This window comes from Hyperolius riggenbachi, chromosome 7, assembly GCF_040937935.1.
Source record: "Hyperolius riggenbachi isolate aHypRig1 chromosome 7, aHypRig1.pri, whole genome shotgun sequence".
Taxonomy (NCBI): Eukaryota; Metazoa; Chordata; class Amphibia; order Anura; family Hyperoliidae; genus Hyperolius; species Hyperolius riggenbachi.
In genome coordinates, this window is record NC_090652.1 from 150363392 (window position 1) to 150388151 (window position 24760).

General features: G+C 48.5%; 1 protein-coding gene across 1 annotated transcript; it reads right to left on the minus strand.

Annotated features, from left to right (window-relative positions):
• Positions 1-1425: 1425 nt before the first annotated feature.
• On the minus strand, positions 1426-19379 carry LOC137526112 (zinc finger protein 567-like). The gene is made up of 5 exons (XM_068247330.1): positions 19262-19379; positions 8658-8885; positions 6613-6772; positions 2053-2645; positions 1426-1640 (listed from the first exon to the last, which is right to left on the minus strand). Exons 1-5 carry the CDS (start codon positions 19377-19379, stop codon positions 1426-1428), a joined length of 1314 nt encoding a protein of 437 aa, XP_068103431.1.
• Positions 19380-24760: the final 5381 nt, after the last annotated feature.

Consider the following 24760-nt stretch of genomic DNA (forward strand, 5'->3'; position numbering starts at 1 on the left):
CAAAAATAAAAACCCTGCCAGTGAGAAACTGATTGTCACTTCACTCCGGTGACAGATAGCTTTCTGCTGTATTCTACAATCAACACACAATGGGCTCTATTCATAAAACGTTACCGCAGGTTTTCCGCTCAAAACAACGGACTTTCCCGACCATTTAGCAAAGTGGGCATTCATAAAAGCTGTTCCCGCATGGAAATCTACAATCCCCCAGCAGAGCGAGAAATTTCCGCCTTCTGCAGTGTTTTTCTAGATTTATCTAGAAAAAAGTAACAAAATGGCCATTCAGAAAGATTAGAGGAAGCGGTATGTGTACGGGAAATACCGCTTCCTCTGATTTAGCGAGAAGCCTGCGGATTACATACAAGTGAATGGGACAGACCTCCCAGAGAGAGCAGCGCACGGAGGGACTCTGCCGGCTTAAGTGTTTCCGCATACCTTCCGACAGCTTACCACCAGCCTTCAGCGTGAGATCTCCGCACTTGCCTCGCAGCTGGCAAGATTTTATGAATGACCACCCAGAAGTCTAATATACCGCTGCTGTATTTTACCTCCACAATTTTTTTCTAATCAAATGTTTTATGAATAGAGCCCATTGTAGGGGCCCCCTGACAGTGCAGTTTTTTACAGGCCAGAAGTGAATTATAAAGGTGAGGGTTCAGGACAGTAATAGTGCTTATGCTCTAAATGAGTGACACTTCACTTCACTCAGGTGACAGCTGACAGATAGCTTTCTGCTGTATTCTACAGTCAACACACAATATAGGGGTGACTTGACAGTGCGGCTTTATACAGGCCAGAAGTGAATTATATAGGTGAGGATTCAGTACAGTAGTAGTAGTAGCTCTATATGAGTGACACTTCACACAGTGCTCGCAGCGCTATGTACACCTTTGATACTACACTCCTTTTGGGCGCTCCAAACTTACTGTCTACAGTATAAAGACACTGTTTTGTATTTAATCTGAGGAAGTGGACTGTGCTCCACAAAACGCATTATCATTTATAGTGTTTGATGAATAAAAAACCCTTTGTTTGAAACTGGCATTGCCCCTTCTATTTGAGGTAAGCCATTTTTATGTTGTATTATTTTTTTATTATTTTTAGTCACATGATATACTGTAGATATACCGCTCATCCACTACAACCTATTTTTTGGGGTGCCTTCTCCCTCCCCGTTGCTGTGTACACCTGTCTCTTACACCAGCTGAAGCGTTATGCACAGTGGACACAGGCAGCACAGCAATGTAAAAATCAAGTAAAACAAACAATGTACCAGCCCTTATAAGGGCTCTTGGGTGAGATAATGTTGCACTACCAGTGCTACACCTGTCTCTTACACAGTGCACACATATGCAGCACACCAATGTAAAAATAAAAGCTTTTGGATTGAAACATTTCCCACATTCTGGACATGAATAAGTACTCTTATCTGTGTGACTTCTCTATTTGTGTAATGAGATTAGCTTTCTGCCTGAAACATTTCCCACACTCTGGACACAAATAAGGATGCTCTTCCATGTGACTTCTCTGTATGTCTACAAAGATCACCTCTCCAACTGAAACATTTGCCACATTCAGGGCACAAATAGAGACGATCACCTGTGTGACTTCTCTGATGTGGGAGAAGGTCAGCTTCCTGGCTGAAACATTTCCAACACTCAGGACACAAGTAAATATGCTGTTCCCTGTGAGTTCTCTGATGTGGAAGGAGACTAGGTTTCTGCCTGAAACATTCCCCACACTGAGGGACACAAAAAAAGACTCTTCTGTGTGACTTACAAGCAAGGAAGTATGAATCAAAATTTAAATGGGAAAGGAGGTGCTGAGGTTAGTGGCCAATTCACATCCAAACAACAATCAACCCTCTGCACTCACTCACTTGAAGCAAAATCCTCTACTAATGATAAAACAGCTTACATGAAATCTGCACTCAGTTGCACTATTTTGCATGAAATTTGCATTGAGTTGCACTAATGGAGGATGTTCCCTTCCAAAATGGTTTGCATGCAAAGGATTTCATAGTAGACCCTTTCACAGCAATGAAACATTTACCACACTCGGGACGCAAATAAGGACAGTCATCTTCGTGGGCTGTTTGATGTGTAATAAGATTAGCTTTCTGCCTAAAACATTTCCCACACTCTGGACACAAATAGGAAAGTCCTTCCATGTGACTTTTCTGATTTGTAATAAGATAAGCTTTCTGACTGAAACGTTTCCCACACTCTGGACATGAATAAGGACACTTATCTGTGTGACTTCTCTGATGGGTATTGAGATTAGCCCTCTGCCTGAAATATTTCCCACACTCTGGACATGAATAAGGACACTTATCTGTGTGACTTCTCTGATAAGTATTGAGATTATCCCTCTGCCTGAAATATTTCCCACACTCTGGACACAAAGAAGGATGCTCTTCCATGTGACTTCTCTGTATGTCTACAAAGATCACCTCTCCAACTGAAACATTTCCCACATTTAGGACACAAATAGAGACGTTCACCTGTGTGACTCCTCTGATGTGGGAGAAGGTCAGCTTTCTGGCTGAAACATTTCCAACACTCAGGACACAAGTAAATATGCTGTTACCTGTGAGTTCTCTGATGTGGAAGGAGACTAGGTTTCTGCCTGTAACATTTCCCACACTGAGGGACACAAATAAGTACGCCCTTCTGTGTGACTTACAAGCATGGAAATATGAATCAAAATTTAAATGGGAAAGGAGGTGCTGAGGGGAGTGATAAATTCACATCCAAACAATAATCAGTAACAAGTGAAAGGAACGCTACCACCACTGCTACTTAATCCAGGAGAGCAGGAATCGCAAGTCTCAAAGTGTATAAGCCAAAAAAGGATATTCCGCTGCACCGAGGCTGGGTAAAAAACTTTTCTTCAACTTTATTTAGCACATCAGTAGACACATACATGGCTGACGCGTATCGGAGCTCTGAATGGCTCCTTAATCATAGCCAAAGCTATGATTAAGGAGCCGTTCAGAGCTCCGATACGTGTCAGCCTTGTATGTGTCTACTGATGTGCTAAATAAAGTTGAAGAAAAGTTTTTTACCCAGCCTCGGTGCAGCGGAATATCCTTTTTTGGCTCAAACAATAATCAACACTCTGCACTCACTCACATGAAGCAGAAACCTCCACTAATTATAAAACAGCTTAGGGCTCGTTTCCACTATCGCGAATCCGCATGCGTCCAATGCATGCGGATTCGCACATGTAATGCAAGTGGATGGGCCTGTTTCCACTGTAGCGTTGTTGAGGTGCGTTTTTTTCAGCGGTAAAAAAAACGCACAAAAGAGCCAACGAATTCGCCTGCGAGTAGAATGCATGCGAGTCGCCGCTAATGTATTTAATAGGAAATTCGCATGCGGCTATGGTATGCAAATTTTCATGCGAATTCGCATAGGTACCAATGTAACTTCAAACAGGCAGTGACATGGTTAAATTCGCATATACCCTCACCTATGCGAATTTGCGGCAAAAAAAAATCGCATCCGCATGCTATTTCATCAGCGGTGGAATCCAGGCGATTCTGCACCGCAATAGTGGAAACGAGCCCTTACAGGAAATCTGCACTCAGTTGCAGTATTTTGCATGAAATTTGCATTGAGTTGTACTAATGGAGGATGTTTCCTTTCAAAATGTTTTGCATGCAAAGGATTTCATATTAGACCCTTTCACGGCGCTGAAACATTTACCACACTCAGGACACAAATAAGGACAGTCATCTTTGTGTGTTTGATGTGTGTCCTGTTCCCCTTATTGTGAAGAATAATTTGACAGGTAGTTTACTCGCCCTTCAATCATCACACTGTGTAAGTTCCGGTAACTTGTTTAATGTAAATAATCAAAAGAAGGTAAAACTGTAAATACAAATAAAAGCATAGTATCAGACCATGCATGCAATGCAAACGTGTGGATTCATACAATACAGCATCAATCAAACATCATATGCATGAGAATACACTATACAACATAGAATGCTGCTGCAGATGAGGAAACTATCACATCATGAACTATGGATCAGAACATGTATAACAGCATGATGAATCAATCTGAGTGCAGAAAAACTACACAGATCTACAGTAGAGTGACCAGATTTTTGTGGGTCCAATCTGGGACAGGGAGGGGGGGCGCGGGGAGGGGGCGAAAAGTGGGGAGGACTGAGGAGCGAACAGCGATGAAGACCGGGGGGGGGGGGGGGGGGGCTGCGGCGTGCAGCGCAGCAAAAAATCGGCGTGGCCATGACATTGTATGGGCGGAGCTAACTTAATGATGTAACAGCGAGGCATAAGAAAGCAGTGTTTACGCCATGATGTGGACAAACGCGACTTTGCATCATGGGTGTGCAGAAACTGTGTGATGCTAATAGTATACCGTAACCACAAAGCAGCAAACATAGCTATCTATGACCATTAAATAATAAATGCAGTAACAGTTACCCCGGACACCAGAAAATAAACGCAATGCGGGCAACATGTCAGCACAAAATAAACGCAATGCGGGCAACATTTCAGTACAAAATAAACGCAATGTGGGCAAACATGTCAGTACAAAATAAACGCAATGCGGGCAAACATTTCACCAGAAAAGAAACGCAATGCGGGCAAACATTTCCCCAGAAAAGAAACGCAATGCGGGCAAACATTTCACCAGAAAAGAAACGCAATGCGGGCAAACATTTCACTAGAAAGTAAACGCAATGCGGGCAAACATTTCACTAGAAAGTAAACGCAATGCGGGCAAAAATTTCCCCAGAAAAGAAACGCAATGCGGGCAAACATTTCACCAGAAAAGAAACGCAATGCGGGCAAACATTTCACCAGAAAAGAAACGCAATGCGGGCAAACATTTCACCAGAAAAGAAACGCAATGCGGGCAAACATTTCACTAGAAAAGAAACGCAATGCGGGCAAACATTTCACTAGAAAAGAAACGCAATGCGGGCAAACATTTCACCAGAAAAGAAACGCAATGCGGGCAAACATTTCACTAGAAAAGAAACGCAATGCGGGCAAACATTTCACTAGAAAAGAAACGCAATGCGGGCAAACATTTCACTAGAAAAGAAACGCAATGCGGGCAAACATTTCACTAGAAAAGAAACGCAATGCGGGCAAACATTTCACCAGAAAAGAAACGCAATGCGGGCAAACATTTCACTAGAAAAGAAACGCAATGCGGGAAAACATTTCACTAGAAAAGAAACGCAATGCGGGCAAACATTTCACCTGGAAAAGAAACGCAATGCGGGCAAACATTTCACCTGGCAAATCCGGGACGTCTGGTCACTCTATCTACATTTCACCTGGAAAAGAAAGCATTTACTCACCTGGCAGAAGTCTCCGGCCTCTGGCGCGCTGCTCCCGGGACCACCTTCCTCCTGCTCGTCTCCCGCGCTGACAGGGCTACGGCAAGATGGCTGCCGAAGCCCTGTACTGGAGACTATTTATGTCTCCAGTACAGGGCTTCGGCAGCCATCTTGCCGTAGCCCTGCTCGCCTGCCGGTGTCAGAACACCGGAAGAAGCAGGAGGCTGGAGCGGGGCTGCGGGCAATGAACTTGCACGGCACGCCGTCTATAGACGCCGCTGCCAGTTCATGAGGATAGAGTGGCCAGAGTCCCGAGGCCGGGACGTCCCGCTGCTGAAAGCGGGACGTTTCTCGGGACCTCATGCAGCCTGGGACAGCGGACCCCAAATCCGGGACGCGTCCCGGGCAATCCGGGACGTCTGGTCACTCTATCTACAGGCATCTCCCAACATACATGACCTAGCTATAACGCTCTAACAAATGCATGTATACAACAAATATGCATTCTACATTGCAGATATAGCTAAAAGGTGAGGTTTGACATACCAACAATGCTTGGATTGGTGTGGATGAAGGATAGATGGATGTGGATTGCAACAGCACAGTGGGAATCTGGCTGGGCCTGTACAACAAACTGCTTCCTGCTCACAGAGCATCTACTTCCTCCCTGTCACATGACTTCTGGATAATACAGCAAGGAACAAATGCTAGAGGGAGTCCATTAGAGGGAGTAGAGTTCAATTATACTGATTAATAGAATCTGGCTGTGGACAGACAGCACATTGGGCTCTATTCTCAAAGAGCCAAATTTTTCGCAAAATTTTACCGCTATATTCCAGACAGCGGTAAACTCCGCATTTTTTCCACATTCACTAATATTTTCCGCATGTTTTCCGCATGCGGGGAAAAAGATGCGGAAACAGACATTATTCATGCGGGAATCATGCGGTAAAAAGGTCGCATGAAAAAGTGTTTAAAAAAAAAAAGTTAAAGTCCAGCAAGCACAGCCCTTAAGCCTCCACACTTCATTAAAGTCAATGGGATGCGGAATATATCACCTACTATTTGTAGGTGATAAAAAAAATCGGTAATTAACGACGAAATGATGCGCCTGAACATTTTTGAGAATTGATCTTTTATTGCGGAAAATACCGACTTTTGCGGAAATTTTTCCGCATGAATCCCGCACTTTTACCACACTTTTTCCGCATGCGGAAAAAACATGCGGAACATTTTGAGAATTCCAACTTGACGGTATTTTGGGTGCAAACTTCCCGCATGCACTTTACCGCATGCGGGAAGTCTTTGAGAATAGAGCCCATTGTGCAAAAAGATTAGCTTTCTGCCTGAAACATTTCCCACACTCTGGACACACATAAGAACGTTCTTGCATGTGACTTTTCTGATTTGTAATAAGATAAGCTTTCTGACTGAAATATTTCCCACACTCTGGACACAAATAAGAACGTTCTTGCATGTGACTTTTCTGATTTGTAATAAGATAAGCTTTCTGACTGAAATATTTCCTACACTCTGGACATGAATAAGGACGCTTATCTGTGTGACTTCTCTGATAAGTATTGAGATTAAAATCACAAACACTGGTCCACATGACAGCCCAGGGGCCCCAGGTCTCTCTCACTCACTGGGGCCCCCAAACCACCATGCGACACCTAGAGGGAAGTGCGGGCAAGCCCTGGACCTCTCACCTCTAGGGAACTCACCCCACCACCTCTAAACTGAATGCCAACTGCAACAAACACAATTGCTAACTTCCAGTCAGAGCAATATCCTGCCTCTATCTGGCCAGCAGACGCTAGTCAGCCAATCAGGTGCACTGTCATACACCCTTTGCCTGCTGTACCAAACCTAGCAGGAATTACATAGATTAGCATTCAGGTGGGAGGCTTCAGTTGGACACAATCGTGAATTGCGTCGTTTACAGGGACGCCCCGTGTAGGCACATCTCCCACACGGTCCCCTCCCTAACCACTCACCTGTCAACCGCATCCTAGAAGCAGGCCCCTGGGCTGTCATGTGGACCAGTGTTTGTGATTTTACATTTATTTTTTGCAGCTTCTAGGATGCGGTTGACAGGTGAGTGGTTAGGGAGGGGACCGTGTGGGAGATGTGCCTACACGGGGCGTCCCTGTAAACGACGCAATTCACGATTGTGTCCAACCGAAGCCTCCCACCTGAATGCTAATCTATGTAATTCCTGCTAGGTATGGTACAGCAGGCAAAGGGTGTATGACAGTGCACCTGATTGGCTGACTAGCGTCTGCTGGCCAGATAGAGGCAGGATATTGCTCTGACTGGAAGTTAGCAATTGTGTTTGTTGCAGTTGGCATTCAGTTTAGAGGTGGTGGGGTGAGTTCCCTAGAGGTGAGAGGTCCAGGGCTTGCCCGCACTTCCCTCTAGGTGTCGCATGGTGGTTTGGGGGCCCCAGTGAGTGAGAGAGACCTGGGGCCCCTGGGCTGTCATGTGGACCAGTGTTTGTGATTTTAAATTTATTTTTTGCAGCTTCTAGGATGCGGTTGACAGGTGAGTGGTTAGGGAGGGGACCGTGTGGGAGATGTGCCTACACGGGGCGTCCCTGTAAACGACGCAATTCACGATTGCGTCCAACCGAAGCCTCCCACCTGAATGCTTATCTATGTAATTCCTGCTAGGTATGGTACAGCAGGCAAAGGGTGTATGACAGTGCACCTGATTGGCTGACTAGCGTCTGCTGGCCAGATAGAGGCAGGATATTGCTCTGACTGGAAGTTAGCAATTGTGTTTGTTGCAGTTGGCATTCAGTTTAGAGGTGGTGGGGTGAGTTCCCTGGAGGTGAGAGGTCCATGGCTTGCCCGTACTTCCCTCTAGGTGTCGCATGGTGGTTTGGGGGCCCCAGTGAGTGAGAGAGACCTGGGGCCCCTGGGCTGTTATGTGGACCAGTGTTTGTGATTTTAAATTTATTTTTTGCAGCTTCTAGGATGCGGTTGACAGGTGAGTGGTTAGGGAGGGGACCGTGTGGGAGATGTGCCTACACGGGGCGTCCCTGTAAACGACGCAATTCACGATTGCGTCCAACCGAAGCCTCCCACCTGAATGCTAATCTATGTAATTCCTGCTAGGTATGGTACAGCAGGCAAAGGGTGTATGACAGTGCACCTGATTGGTTGACTAGTGTCTGCTGGCCAGATAGAGGCAGGATATTGCTCTGACTGGAAGTTAGCAATTGTGTTTGTTGAAGTATTGAGATTAGCCCTCTGCCTGAAACATTTCCCACACTCTGGACACAAATAAGGATGTTCTTCCATGTGACTTCTCTAATGTCTACAAAGATCACCTCTCCAACTGAAACATTTCCCACATTTAGGACACAAATAGAGACGTTCACCTGTGTGACTCCTCTGATGTCTGGGAAGGTCAGCTTTCTGGCTGAAACATTTCCAACACTCAGGACACACGTAAGGATGCTGTTCCGTGTGAATTCTCTGATGTGGAAGGAGACTAGGTTTCTGCCTGAAACATTTCCCACACTGAGGGACACAAATAAAGACCCTCTTCTGTGTGACTTACAAGCAAGGAAATCTGAATCAGAATTTAAAAGAAAAAGGAGGTGGTGAGGGGAGTGGCCAATTCACATCCAAACAACAATCAACCCTCTGCACTCACTCACTTGAAGCAAAATCCTCTAGTAATGATAAAACAGCTTACATGAAATCTGCACTAAGTTGCACTATTTTGCATGAAATTTGCATTGAGTTGCACTAATGGAGGATGTTCCCTTCCAAAATGGTTTGTACGAAACTCACTCAGTTTCAATCCGTTTTGCATGAAATTTGCATTCAGATACACTAATGGAGGATGTTTGTTTCCAAAATGTTTTGCATGCAAAGGATTTCATACTAGATCCTTTCACCGCGATGAGGTTATCCTTTCAAAAGCAAGCAAACAAATAATTCATGCTCTCAAACTGGAAATTCACGCTGAGGTCTGTGAGGTTCTACCACTCTACACATACATACACATGTATGCACATAAATCAGTCTAAAAGAGGCGACAAAGTGTGCTACTTACACCATTATATAAATCGGCTGCACTGGCACAGGAGCAGGAGAGCTAAAGCATGCAGCCAAACCACAATGGAGCTAAAATATACACACAAGCAAGGGAAGCTGTGCTCCTCCTATGGAGGGCTCAGAATTTAAATAGGAATATAAATAGGATGACCTCATCACAGTGAAAGGGTGTAGTATGAAATCCTTTGTATGCAAACCATTTTGAAAGTGAACATTAGTGCAACTGAATGCAAATTTCATGCAATACAGTGCATGAGTGCAACTGAGAGTGAATTTCATGCAAGTTGTTTTTGCTTGATGTGAGTAAGTGCAGAGGGTTAACTGTTGCTGTTGTGTGACTTGTGTGATTTGTAATGAGATTAGCTTTCTGATTGAAACCTTTCCCACACTCTGGACATGAATAAGGACACTCATTTGTGTAACTTCTCTGATGTCTATGAATATATCCTCTCTCTTACAAACATTTCCCACATTCAGTAACTTTTCTGATGTGTAAGAAGTTTAGCTTTCTCGCTTGAACATTTCTGAAACTCAGGATACAAATAAAGATGTGCTTCTGTGTGACTTCTCTGATGTCTAAGAACATCGCTTTTCCAACTGCAACATTTCCCACACTCTTTTTTTCTTACTTTAAATTTTCATGACTAAATCACAGTTAAGTGAAAACAAAAATTGATGTGCACCTCCCCCTTAACCTGTTGTCACACATACAGGCGGGAATAACCTGATTGCGGAGCCTAGACTGGATGGAAGAGAGGGGGGTCAAGCCTCCCTCTCTACCTAATCTCTGGTGCCCAGGAGGAGGTGGGGGCGTTGAATTCCTGGGATGGTGACATTCATGGTGGTATCTGGGAGTCTCTTTTAAGAAGGGGGCACCCAGATACCCACCCCTCCCCAGGTGAAATGAGTATAGTGGTACTGATTTACCCCTTACCCATTTCCACAAAGAATTAAAATGCAATAACAATGCAACCACAAGAAAAAGTCCTTTAATGTTCTTTACCATAAATACTTACTTTTCTTTATGCTAGCCCTGCCTCGTCAGTCCTATCATATCACTTCTCTTTCTCCTTCTCTTACAGCAAGGTAACTGTTCTTCTCATCTCTGGTGGGGAAATTCTAAGGGTTGTGACCTGGTGGGCACCAGGCAGCAAAGTATTCCACCTCCCATTAGGGGTGACGGCCTATCATACTTTGAAGAGTGCGCTGGTGAAGACCTGTGCTCACTTAGACTCCATGTCTTGGGATGGTCCACACCAATCAGCGGTGCCGAGAATAACAGGACCCTAATACCCCCTCAAATCCATCCACAATACCTCCTCTTCATACAATACATCACCGACTTCGTACAGAGATACTCCCCAACCCACTATCTCTACTCCTCCAACAATGGGCTTGATTCACTAAACCATGATAACTCATAGCACGGCCACGCTAGCGTTTTTGTGCGCAATTGCAAATTTTAATTTGCACTTGCGCGTGGAAATTCTCGGTTTTGTGCAGAAACATGAAAATGTGCATAAAATCGCTAGTGTGGCCGTGCTATAAGTTATCACGGTTTAGTGAAACAAGCCCCAATGGATTTCTGCCCCTCACATCCCTTGTTTACTTGCATGGCTCCAGAACTTTTCCAGAGCAGCCCCTACTCTATGAAACTCCCTCCCTCCACCCATCAGGCTCATCTTCAACTAATTCAAGTAGTTTTTACCAGAGCCTACCACCCCATCTTCATAGCTCCAATTACCCCCATTAAACTGCAACCCCATCCCCCCTATTGTGTCCCATTCCTATATGCCTTAGACTGCAACCCAATATGGCAGGGCCCTCTTCCCAGTCTGCTCTTCTCCACCTCCATATGGACCATATAAACAATTTGCGAACCATTGTTTATTGTTTCACCTTTTTTGTAGAGATGGCCCGAACCTCCGATTGTTGGTTCGCAAACGGGGTTGGCGAACTTCCGTGAAAGTTCGGTTTGCGCAAACTTTCGCGAACCGCAATAGACTTTAATGGGGAGGCGAACTTTAAAAACTAGAAAAATGTATGCTGGCTACAAAAGTGATGGAAAAGATGTTTCAAGGGGTCTAACACATGGAGGGGGGCATGGCGGAGTGGGATACACGCCAAAAGTACTGGGGAAAAAAATCGAGATTAGATGCAAAGCAGCGTTTTAAGGGCAGAAATTACATTGAATGCTAAATTGCAGACCTAAAGTGCTTTAAAACATCTTGTATGTGTATACATCAATCAAGGAGTGTGATTAGAGTACTGCTTCACACTGGCACTCCAAACTCACTGTGTAACGCACCGCAAACAGCTGTTTGTATAGTGACGGCTGTGCTGGACTGGTGTGCACCATGGCGAGACCGTGGCGGGCCGTGGCGGTTTTCAAACCCATATGGTCGCCGGTCTGTGGTGGCTCAGTGATAGAACAACAGTGACTATCCAGCTGATAAAATTTGGTCTGTCCACAATGAAGCAATGGCCTTATTATCTTGTGTGTGTCCCCCTCCCCCCCCCCCCCCGAGACACTCATATAGCCGGCGGTCATTGCTTCATTGTGATACGCAAGCCCCTTCACCGCGGCAAGGTAATGATCACGAAGGCGAATTGGCACATGTACATGCCTTTTGTTTTGTTGTTGCAGCTGCAATGCAGCCAGAAAAATTAGGCAGGCATGTACACGCACCAGAAAAATTATTATAGCGGCCTTAAAAATGCAGGAATCCACCTGGAGTCCTGGACCCTGTTGGTGGTGGCGGAGAAGGCAGTCAAGCGGCCTGCGGGCAAAGGTGCTGCATGGGGAGTGGCTTAGTCTTGGGGCACGCAGTCACACAGTGTGCAGGCAGAGATGCTGTGTGTGGGGACTGACTTAGTCTTCGGGCAGGCAGTAGCCCTCCGGGATCCATGCCTCATTCATTTTGATAAAGGTCAGGTACTGAACACTTTTGTGACTTAGGCGACTTCTCTTCTCAGTGACAATGCCTCCAGCTGTGCTGAAGGTCCTTTCTGATAGGACGCTTGAGGCAGGGCAAGACAGAAGTTGGATGGCAAATTGGGACAGCTCTGGCCACAGGTCAAGCCTGCGCACCCAGTAGTCCAGGGGTTCATCGCTGCTCACAGTGTCTACAGTCACAGTTCAGGCGAGGTAGTCGGCTACCTGCTGGTCCAGGCATTGGTGGAGGGTAGATCCGGAAGGGCTAAGGCGAGGTGTTGGACTAAAGAATGTCCGCATGTCCGACATCACTATGAGATCGTTGGAGCGTCCTGTCCTTGCCTGCGTGGACATGGGAGGAGGATTACTGGCAGTGGTACCTTTATTGCGTTGTGCTGTGACATCACCCTTAAATGCATTGTAAAGCATAGTTGCCAGCTTGTTCTGCATGTGCTGCATCCTTTCTGCCTTCTGGTGAGTTGGTAACATGGCCGGCACTTTGTGCCTATCCCGAGGGTCTAGTAGCGTGGCCACCCAGTACAGCTCATTCCCCTTGAGTTTTTTTTTTATACGGAGGTCCCTCAACAGGCTGGACAGCATGAAAGACACCATCTACACAAAGTTGGATCCAGGCGTACTATCCATCTCCTCTTGCTCTTCCTCAGTGACGTCAGCTAGGTCCTCCTCCTCCCCCCAGTCACGAACAATACCACGGGAACGTTGAGCAGCACAAGCCCCCTGTGATGCCTGCTGCGGTTGTTCTTTTGCCGCTGCCTCCTCCTCCTCCAAAGAAACACCTTCCTCATCATCCGAGTCTGACTCCTCTTCCCCACACAACTCTTCCTCCTCCTCCCCCTCTGTGCTGCCGCAGGTGTTGAGGAAACAAATGGTTCTGATGCGAATTGATGCCACAACGCTTCCTCCCGTAACTGTTCCTCTTCACGCTCCTCCACAGCATGACCCACCACTCTACGCACGGCATGCTCCAGGAAGTAAGCCTACGGGATCAAGTCGCTGATGGTGCCTTCACTGCAACTCACCAGGTTGGACACCTCCTCAAATGGCCGCATGAGCCTGCATGCATTTTGCATGAGTGTCCAGTTGTTGGGCCAGAACATCCCCATCTCACCAGATTGTGTCCTTCTACTGAAATTGTAGAGGTACTGGGTGACGGCTTTCTCCTGTTCTATCAGGCGAGAGAACATAAGAGGGTCAAATTCCAGTGAGTCGGGCTATCGCAAATGAGGCGTCTCACCGGCAACTTGTTTCTCTACTGAATCTCGGCATAGTGTGTCATGGTCGTGTAAGACCGTCTGAACTGCCCACACAACTTCCTGGCCTGCTTCAGGACGTCCTCTAAGCCTGGGTACTTTGACACAAGTCTTTGAATGACTAGATTCAGCACATGTGCCATGCAGGGTACATGTGTCAGCTTTCCCAAATTCAAAGCGGAAATGAGATTGCTGCCGTTGTCACACACCACGTTGTCGATCTAAAGCTGGTGCTGGGTCACCTACTGATCCACCTGTTTGTTCAGAGCAGCAAGGAGAGCTGCTCCAGTTTGACTCTCCACTTTGAGGCAAGACATGTCTAAGATGGCGAGACACCGCCGTACCTGGCATGCAGCATAGGCCCTGGGGAGCTGGGGCTGTGTAGCTGGAGAGGAGATCGCAGCATCAGTAGAGTTGAACTGCCACTCAGCCAAGGAGAAGGAGGATGATGACAGTGAAGAGAATGTAGCAGGAGGAGAGGAGGTGGCAGGAGGCCTGCCTGCAAGCCGTGGAGGTTTGCAGTGGGTAGGCCGTGGAGGTGTCGTGGAGGTGTCACACGTTGGTCCGCTGCACAGCCACATACTCCGTGCTTGCCATCGGTCACCAGGTTGACCCAATGGGTTGTGTAAGTAATGTACCTGCCCTGACCGTGCTTGGCAGACCAGGCATCTGTGGTCAGGTGGACCCTTGACCCAACGCTGTGTGCCTGAGATGACACCACTTGCCTCAACTTCACGGTACAGTTTGGGTATCGCCTTTTTAGAGAAATAATTGCGGCCTAGCATCTTCCACTGTGGTGTCCCAATGGCCACAAATTTACGGAAGGCCTCAGAGTCCACCAGCTGGTATGGTAACAGCTGGCGAGCTAACAGTTCCACCAAGCCAGCTGTCAGACACCGGGCAAGGGGGTGACTGGCAGAAATTGGCTTCTTCCACTCAAAGATTTCCTTCAGAGACACCTGGCTTCTGTGGGCAGGGAAGCAGGAACCGCTCACGGTCAGAGACGGAGTGGAGGAGGGTGGCTGTGAAGGTGAAAGGGAGAAAGCGGCTGAAGACGCTGCACCTGAAAGAGGAAGAGGAGAAGGAGGGTGGCTTTTCTTTTGTGTGTTGCTTTTGCTCAGGTGCTCTTCCCATTGCAGTTCGTGCCTTTTCTCCATGTGCCTTCGTAAGGCACTTTCCCTACGTGGTAGTTGGCCTTTTCACTGCTCAATTTTTGGAGGCAGAGAGAACAGATGGCATTGCTCCGAACTGAGACACATTAAAAATTTCCACACCGCTGAGCCCCCCTGGAGTGATGGCACTATGGTGGCATCAGCAGCTGACGTTGAAGGGCATGTTGGCTGGCTGTACATAGGTGGCTATACATGGCACCGGACACTGCCACCAGCTGTTTCTGATGACGAGCTCCCCTGCTTCTTTCAGGAACTCGTCTCCTCCTACTCCTCTCTGACTCCCCCTCTGAACTGTCCCCCTGTTCATCTCCTCTATTGGGAACATACGTGGGATCTGTATCATTGTCATCATCATAATCATCCTGCCCAGCTTCGCTTGCCTCAGACACCTCCAAAACTGCACCAACAGCAGGTACTTCATCATCCTCCTCCTCACACGTTACGTCCATAGTGTCGCCTAACTCAGACATATGAGGTGGTGTAACTTGCTTTGAGCCTTCATCTGGTTGTAACAATAATGGCTGTGAATCAGTGATTTCTCCACCAAATAACGCCTGCGAACTGTCAAATGTAGTAGATGTGGTACTTGGAGTAGCGCTGGTGGCTGCGGAAGATGAGGTGTTCTGGGTTAAATAGTCAACCACGTCCTGACAATTTGGGAGTTGATGGGACGTGCCTTCTTCTCAGCACTGTACTTTGGTCCAGGGCCGCACTAAATCACATCACCACAACCTCGCACAAACCTGCCAGGTGGCCTTCCTCTGGGTCTGCCTCTACCTATTTTGTCCATATCAGGGGGGGGGATGAAGTGAAAGGTATGCACTGACTTGAGTAATACAATATGTAAAACAGGGAAACCGAGAGCCCAATATAGTGACGTACGTATTGGAATAGGGAGGAAAAGTGAATAGTAAGCAATTTATACTCACAAACCAGGGTTACTGCAAAGGGAACCACTGTAGATGCAGGTGGAGAGATTAGGCCTGTCCCCACTCAGGACCGTTCGCCGACGAACCGTTCGGGCCATCTCTACTTTTTTGTACCATTGTTTAACCCTGTTATTTTGTTAAACATTGTATTGTCTCTCCTATCTATTGTACAGTGCTGTTTAATACTTTCTGTTAGTGCTTTATAAATAAAGTTTAATAATAATAATTAGTGCCTCATTAATTAGGGCCAGTCTTACCATGAAGCCAACTGAATCGGTTGATTCAGGGGGAGAAATCTAGGGAGTGCCAGTGTCAACAGTGTGCAGGGTGAGTTGTGAATGGAGTGCAGAAGTGTCTTACCTCATCAGGATGCAGTGACACATATCCATACTTCAGCAGCTAAGGCACGGTTCACATTAGCGGTGGCCGTCCGGAATCGCCGTGCCGGAGCCGCACCGCTTGCAGAACGGACGGAACGGACGCACGGCATAGCAATGAAAGCCTATGCGTCCGTTCACATGCGTCCGTTCTGCCGGACCGGAGCCGGACCGGATCCGGGCCGGATCCGGACTCCGGCCTCCGTTCCAACATGCGCTATTTTTTGATCCGGCTCCTCCGGCAGCCGTATCCGGGGCGGAGCCGGACTGCACCATCCGGCCAATACAAACCAATGGGAACCGGAGAGCGCACAACACACTGGCTGAGAAATCCGGATGTTCTACCCCACTTCCTATGCGGATTGTTGCGGCGATATTGGATGGGGACACGTGGGCAAGCATTTTGGAGTGGAGCAGCACAGCTGGATCCGGATCCGGAGATGTTGGCAGCATGTCGCAGGTGGAGGTGAGTGCTAAACAGCAGAGGGCCTGATTCCACGGGTCCCCCTTCTGCTGACCTCCCAGACCCCAACATTTTTTTTGTTTTTTACGTTACTTTTGCCAAACGGATCCGGATCGCATCCTGATGAACACCTGATGCAACCTGACCGGATCCGGATCGGATCCAGATCAGAACCGTATGGTTCCGATCCGGATCCGGTCCGGATCCGGTCAGGTCATCCGGTCCGTTTGGCAAACAACCGCAAGTGTGAACCGGGCCTTAGGGTCGATTCCCACTTGTGAAGAAAAATGTATCTGTTCAGTATGTTTTCTGCACCTTCATCAACACAGGAAGCAGATGCTATTTTCTTCAAAATAGGATCCACCTCCACTTGTGTGTAAAAAAAAAAAAAAAAAAAAAAAAAAAAAAAAAAAAAAAAAAAAATAGGATCTATTTGCCATAAAGTAGAGTCCCAACCTGCCACATTTTTATGTAACAGACAGCAAAGGAGGTGCCCAGATGCAATGAAAGTTTATGAGAACAGACAGTGTTCGTTCTTACTAAGCTGATTGCTACGCAAATATTGACATGTCTGGCTTCACCACTGCTTACTCCTCCACTCAATCCTGAAGCTGGTAAACAGATCCGTACCTGGCAGAAGCATGAGACTCCCCATTAGATTGCAAAAGATCAGTGGCAATCGTCAGCAACAGGTTCATGGTGGACCAATGAAAATCCTCCTTGATGGGCGACAACACAAACCTAAATTTTGGCACAAGGCTTATCACAATGTATTCTTTGCCTCAGCCTCACAGAGCAAATGTGGTGTAGCTGTTCATTTACCTAAAGATTTTCCCTTATCTGCTGAAAAGTTCATAAAGGATATCAACCAAACATTTTTAAGTGTGACTGGCAAAGTGTGGGTTTCCCCAGTCATCCTTGTATCTGTCTATGCTCTCTCGGAAGGCCATGGCCAGTTCCTTAGATCTTTATGCGATAAGATAGTTGTAACGATCGGTGTAACACAGAGAGGGTCTAATTACCGGTGAATTGCAGTATCACCGAAAATACAGAATATACCCGATTATCGATGATCTTCAGTATCACCGATAATCAGATATATCTACTAACCTCTGGACACCTGAGAGATGGGAGTGTTGGTGCAACAGTAATACTTTGAGGAACGCACCCGTAAGATAGGTGCTAGACAGTAAGAGATACAGCAATGGATCAGATTCCTTCCACAGGTCTGAAGCTCCCCAAGGGGCGCAGCAAAGCTGAGAGAGGGAAGGACAGAAGGTGAGTGACACCAATGGTGCAGTGTCACTGACAGGTTAGTGAACTATCTCCAAACTGGGAAGATAGTTCTCGAGGTCGGACAGGCCAGGTCGGCAACAGATAGACAGATCAGGTACAGAGTCAGGAGGCAGATGCAGATTCCAGAGACTAGCCAAGTACAGCAACAGAGTATCAGAATGACAAAGTACAAAATCAGAGATCAGAAGAATGGTCAGGAAAGCAGAAGGTCATAACAAATAATCAACAATGCCTAAGCTTGAGGGTGAGCTCCAAGATTCTCACACTCCAGGAACTAGACTAGAATATAACAATAATACAGATGGTACTGAATTCCTAGACTAAGGTGTGAGATCCTTGGCCATCAACACCTTGGAAACTGAACTAGAGAATAATACAAATAATAACAGATTTCCTAGACTAAGGTGTGAGATCCTTGGCCATCAACACCTTGGAAACTGGTCTAAAGAACACAGATACTGACAAGGTCTGAGTGCTACGACGTATTGATCGCAACGCCAGACACCAGATGAATGACCAGCACCCAGTATATATACACTAGCGCTCTCCAGCGCCTCCCCTAAGTGCTGGACCAATGAAGGTTGCTGAAATTGTCAGCTGACCGGCTTGGTCAGCTGACCCCCTTCTGACTGCCATAAAGGCCCTGCCTCTCTGCGCGCGCATCCTCCTAAACCAGTGTGGACTATCAGTCCCAGCCACACCAGTCATGCCTTGTAATGATTCTGCTGTGTTGGATGCGGAATCCGCTGCACCGCTGTCCGTGCGTGCAGCGTTTTCTCCGCATTCCGCATTACTGAGAGGCACAGGCCTACGCGTGCAACTTGCCGCATTGGACGCAGAATCCGCCGCCCTGTTGTCAGAGCATGCGGCGGTTTCTCCGCGCTCCGACTGCGCGCCAGCTGCCATGTTGAACGCGGAATCAGCCACCTCACCTTGAGTATCGGTGGCGGCTTTTCCGCGTTTTCTCACAATAGTACTAAATAGAGAAGGTGCAATTTTAAGTAATTACTTGATGCAAGCACTACCATTAAAAACTTCTGCTCAACTTTATTGTAGAGATCAATATTTGGGGGGTGTGGAGGGAACAGAGGGAACACTTTTTATTCCCGCCTACATGATAGCTACACGAGAATCAATTATATACTTATGAAAGCAGTTCTATTTAACAACGTGATCTCTGTGGACCATTTAGAGATCTCCTTGTCCGGTCATGCCATGATACAGGCCAGCTACTGATATATAACTGACAGCCGCTGATATATTTCAAGTCTGACAAAATCTTGTCAGAAATTAAAAGAATTGTATGAAGAAAATAGTGAGCTTCTGAGAGGAACTGACGGTGGGATAAGTATGCAATATTCATTTGCAGGAACTTTATATGTTCACTTTCTGTAAGAATAAAAAGTGTCCCTATGGGGTACTTACCTTGGGCAGGGGAATCATAATGAGGCTTCCCCCATCCTCTTCCGTCCCTCCATTCCAGCGATGTCAGCCGCAGAAGATCTGCCAAGAGCTTGTCGGTAGTGCTGGGTTTCAGGATCATAACAATGCTGTGTGAGCCTTGTGCAGGCGCAGTAGCGGTTTTCCTATAACACACAGCACCAGGCCCGGATTTACATCATTGGAGCCCAGTGGTGCTCACCGCCAGGTCATGATCACGCTTACGCGTGGATTCACGACCATTTTGACGCATTCCGCCTCGGACACGCTAAGCCGTGAATAGATTTTCAACCACGAAAATCTGCTTCGGCTTCGCGTGAATGCGGACAGAAATCCGCATTCACGCTCGTGAAACCCGGCGCTGAAGTCGTGGTTAGCGGAAATGCATCAAACTATGTGGAAGTGACACATTGCAGGCCAATCAGAGGGCCCCAGCCAGGCCCTAGCAACCAATCACAGGAGGGGAGCTATGCCCTCCCCTCCTGAATATAAAGCGGCGGCCATGATGGAAAAGCTCAGTCCTTGCTAGACTGTGGTGCTGAGAGGATTATCTCCAGGCCATTGTTGTTTGAGCAAGTGCATTTATTGTGTTAAAAACAAAGCGTTTTTTTTTTGCTAACACTGCTCTTATACTGTACACAGTTAGCTAGTCAGTGAGTGATTGCTGTAGTTAGTTGTAGTCAGTGTAGTGTAGTGGGAGTGTGGGAGTCTAGTGATTATTTAACCGTGTGTAGTGCAGGCAGGTTCAGTGCTGCAGTGTAGTCAGTGTAGTGGGAGTGGGGATTATCTGTGTGTAGTGCAGGCAGGCAGGTTAGTGCAGCTGCAGTGTTCACTTGTATATTCCAGTGACAGTTATACACTTGTACTATTTGCAGGCAGCCAGTCACACCGCCGGCGCCGCCACTCTCTGCCAGCGCTGTTCATTCATTCTGTCAGTGACCTTGTGCCGTGCCCAGTGCCCACTGCTCGCTCGCTGGCATATAAGCATCTCATTACACAGTGTGACATCCTTGTGTGCCCACTGCATCCTTCAGTGACCTAGTTGTATATCCAGTGCCCACTGCTGTGCCCACTGCATCCTTCAGTGACCTTGTACTGTGCCCACTGCATCCTTCAGTGACCTAGTTTTATATCCAGTGCCCACTGCTGTGCCCACTGCATCCTTCAGTGACCTTGTACTGTGCCCACTGCATCCTTCAGTGACCTAGTTGTATATCCAGTGCCCACTGCTGTGCCCACTGCATCCTTCAGTGACCTAGTTGTATATCCAGTGCCCACTGCATCCTTCAGTGACCTTGTACTGTGCCCACTGCATCCTTCAGTGACCTAGTTGTATATCCAGTGCCCACTGCTGTGTCCACTGCATCCTTCAGTGACCTTGTACTGTGCCCACTGCATCCTTCAGTGACCTAGTTGTATATCCAGTGCCCACTGCATCCTTCAGTGACCTTGTACTGTGCCCACTGCATCCTTCAGTGCCGTTGTACTGTGCCTGGTGCATCCTTCAGTGACCTTGTACTGTGCCCACTGCATCCAGTGATTCATTACTAGCAACATGTCTGGCAGGGTTTCGCGGGGTGAGAGGAAAGGGAGTTCAATTGCCTCAGCCACTTCTGGGACTGCTTTACGTCCATTGAGAGGACGCCCAGCTGTACGTGGTCGTGATGCAGCAGAAAGGGGGGCAGCAAAGCCTGGCCCGAGTCAGCGGACGCCATTGTCCAAATATTTTAAAGTTTCTGGTCCCCGTGTGGTGGTTGAGCAAATGGAACCTGACGTACTCATGGACATCATGACTTCCTCCCAGACCTCTACTGTGAGCACCACTCCAAGCAGCAGCAGCAGCCAACGTCCCATGCTTGTTGTGACATCCACCCCAGCACCCACTGGTCAGCAGCCCTCCCAGGATGACAGCGTTCTGTCCCTCAGTCCGGCATCTGGGAACCTGCTGATGCAAGAAGCTCAGGACTTACTGGGGACTGATGTGGCAGAGATTGAGATCGGGCCACAATCACAAGCGTTGTTGAGTTCTGGTGATGAAGAAGAGGGGTCTGTGTCTGGGGATGTAGGGACAGAAGAGAAGGCGGGGGAGTCAGAGGAAGAGCTGGATTATGATGATGCTGCTGATGATGACGACGTTGTGGACCCTAACTATGCGCAGCCTGCTGAGTCCGGGGAAGAATGGTCAGAGCAGGATGACGAGTCACCTCGGCCTAGGCAAGGATATCGCCATATGTCAGGCAGGGGCATCGGCAGCAGTGGGCGTAGAGGAAGTAGACAGGACACTGCTTCAGCCGGCACCACCACCATGCAACCCCCGGCAACTACTACCACACATTGTTCCGCTGCACCCTCTGCTAGTGGGGGCCGCAGTAAATTAAAGTCACCAGTGTGGGATTGCTTTGACGAATGTACCGATGACAAAAGGTATGCGGTGTGCAGGTTATGCAGCAAAAGATTGAGCCGTGGGAAAAGTCTGAGCAAGATGGGTACCTCATCCCTCCAGGGCCACCTGAGAAGCCGCCACTGCCGCGAGTATGCGGACTTTAAGAGGAAGCAGGCACTGCTGGCAGGGGTTCCTGAGAGCAGAAGGCCCACCAGCGCAGCAGCATCATCCCTTCCTCAGGGTCGTGAATCCCCCACAGCAGCAGCAGTAGTAGCACGCAAGTGCTCTTCCACCTCGGCTACTCAGGACACAGACATTGAGGCTGGCAGCCAGTGGTCGTCTCTCTCCTCTGTCTCCCCTGCATCCCAGCGTCGTCAGACCCTGCTGAGCGACACCTTTCAGGGTCTGACCAAGCCTCTGCCTCCAAGCCACAGGCGGATCCGCAAACTAAATGGCTTGCTGGCCCGGGCCATGGCATCACAGCTGCTTTCCTACTCCCTGGTGCAGGAGGGGAGCGCCATGCGGGCGCTGCTCCAATTTGGCATCCCCGAGTGGCAAGTCCCCAGTCGCCACTATTTCAGCAGGAGCGCGATCCCAGCACTCCACAAGTTTGCGGTGGAAAACGTGGCCCGTTCCCTGGACTACTCTGTGGGCAAGCGGGTCCATGTGACCATGGACTCGTGGAGTAGCAGATTTGGGACAGGTCGCTACCTGTCCTTTATGGCCCACTGGGTGACACTGATGGAAGGGAGGGAGGACAAGAGCGCATCAGCCCAGCTAGTGGTGCCACCACGTGGGATCAGGGGGGATGCAGAAGGGTCCTGTCACGACACTCCCTCTGCACCCGGAAAGCAAGCCCGCCTCGGCAGCAGCAGCGCCAAGCCTCGGCACTGCCAAGCCCTTTTAAAATTGGTGACCCTGGGGAAGGAGAGGCTTACGGCCACCAACGTCCTGGCCACCCTCAGTAAGCAGGAGCGGAGTTGGCTGACCCCCAGAGGCCTGGAAGTGGGGTATGTGGCAGCCAATAACGGGGCCAACCTGGTGGCAGCAGTGCAGCAGGGAAACCTCCAGCACATCCCCTGCTTGGCCCACGTGCTCAATCTTGTGGTGCAGCGCTTCTTGCACACCTACCAGGGGATGAGCGAGCTGCTGCAGGATGCCCGGGCGGTGGTACGCTTTTTCCTCCTGTCAGCCACTGCCTCTGCACTCTTGTCCACCTTACAGCAGCAGTATGGAAGGCCACAACACCGGCTGATCATCGACATGCCAGTTCGCTGGAATTCGACTCTGGCCATGTTGGAGCGGCTGTGTCAGCACAGGCTGGCTCTTAGGGCCTACATGCTAGACCCAAGTGTCCCCAGCAACCAGCAAGTCCCCATGATTACTGCCACTCAGTGGACACTGATGCAGCAAGTATGCCTGGTGCTGAGTCCCTTCCTGGAGGCAACCAAGATGGTCAGTGAGGAGCGGGCCTCTGTGTGCCAGTGGGTGCCCTTGGTTTGTCTACTGGAGCAGGCAATGGACAATTTAATTGAGAAACACTGTGAGATATATTAAAGGAGGGGTGTGACCTGACTGAGTACAAATAAGCAAATCGTATTCAAAAAATGTACAAAACTTTATTCAATACATATCCAAATGCTAAAAAGATTTTAGAATTTAATTGAGCGTGGGGATGAAGCCCTGAGGCAGTTGGAAGAACAGGAGCAGATGGCAGCACAGTCCAGCTCAGAGGAGGGCTCACAGCAGGTAGTGGAAGAGTTGGAGGTCCCTAACCTGAATGAGGAGGAGGAGGAGGAGCAGAGTGCAGCAGGCGTTGTACGTGGATGGCGGTTTGAGGAAGACAACGACATGGCACAGGAAGAGGACAGGCATGCGTTATGGAACAATGGCGAGGACGAGGAAGATCTTGCTGGCAGGGCCCACTTGTTTCCCATGGCTGTGCACATGTTGCGCTGCCTTCGCAGGGACCCCCGGGTGATCCAGATGCGTTCAAGGGAGGACATCTGGATTACCTTGATGCTTGATCCCCGTCTGAAGGGGAAGCTGGGAGACTTAATGACGCCATCCACCACCGAGCAACGCACAAGGGAGTTGAAGGAGGCCCTTGTGCGCAGACTACTGGAAGCATTCCCCCAGCCTTCCACCCCCACTGTAACTGCTCTGCCAAGCCAGCAAGAGGTGCCTGCCATTGCCACTAGCAGCACAACAACAACCACCAGCACCAGCAGCAGCAGCAACTGGCGCCCCGGAGACCTGAAGAGCCTAAGCAAAAGCCTGTATGCAGTGCAGCAGCCCAGAACAGAGGTGCCCGCCACAGCATCCACCACCAACCAGCACAAGCAACGACTGACCACCATGGTGTCTGACTATATGGGGTCATCCAGCGGGCTCAATGACACAGACAGCCCCGTGGACCCCTTGGAGTACTGGGTCAAGAGACTGGACATCTGGAGCGAGCTTTCCCAGTACTCCCTGGAACTCCTATCCTGCCCTCCTTCCAGTGTCCTCTCAGAGAGATGCTTTAGTGCGGCCGGTGGCGTGGTCACAGAGAAGCGCTCTCGGCTCTCCCACGCCTCTGTGGACAAACTCACCTTCCTGAAAATCAACCAGGCTTGGGTGGAAGGTGAGTTCCTGGCCCCTATTGTCGGACACAGGGGGACATGAAGTGGCTGCTGCATGTGCTGTTGTTAACTATGCCTGCCTTTATAAAGACAGTTACTACCTGCCTAGTGCCTACCTTGGTTAATTTTTTGGTGTTATGGTACTACTACCAGTAAGTTGCCATGGTCCTCCTTCTGAGTTGCTGACCTGACCGCCCGCTTTGTCCTCCTGACTCAGTCGCTACTACACTCTGCGTTCACACTGCCTGGGTCACTGGGTGCATTTAATTTTTTGGCCAGCACTATGACGCTGTGCTACTACTACTACCACCAGTATGTTGCCACGGTCCTTCTGTGCTGCTGAACTGACCGCCCGCTTTGTCCTCCTCCTCCTGACTCAGTCGCTTCCACCAATGTACTCTGTCTGCGTTCACACTGCCCGGGTCACCGGGTGCATTTAATTTTTTGGCCAGCACTATGACGCTGTGCTGCTACTAC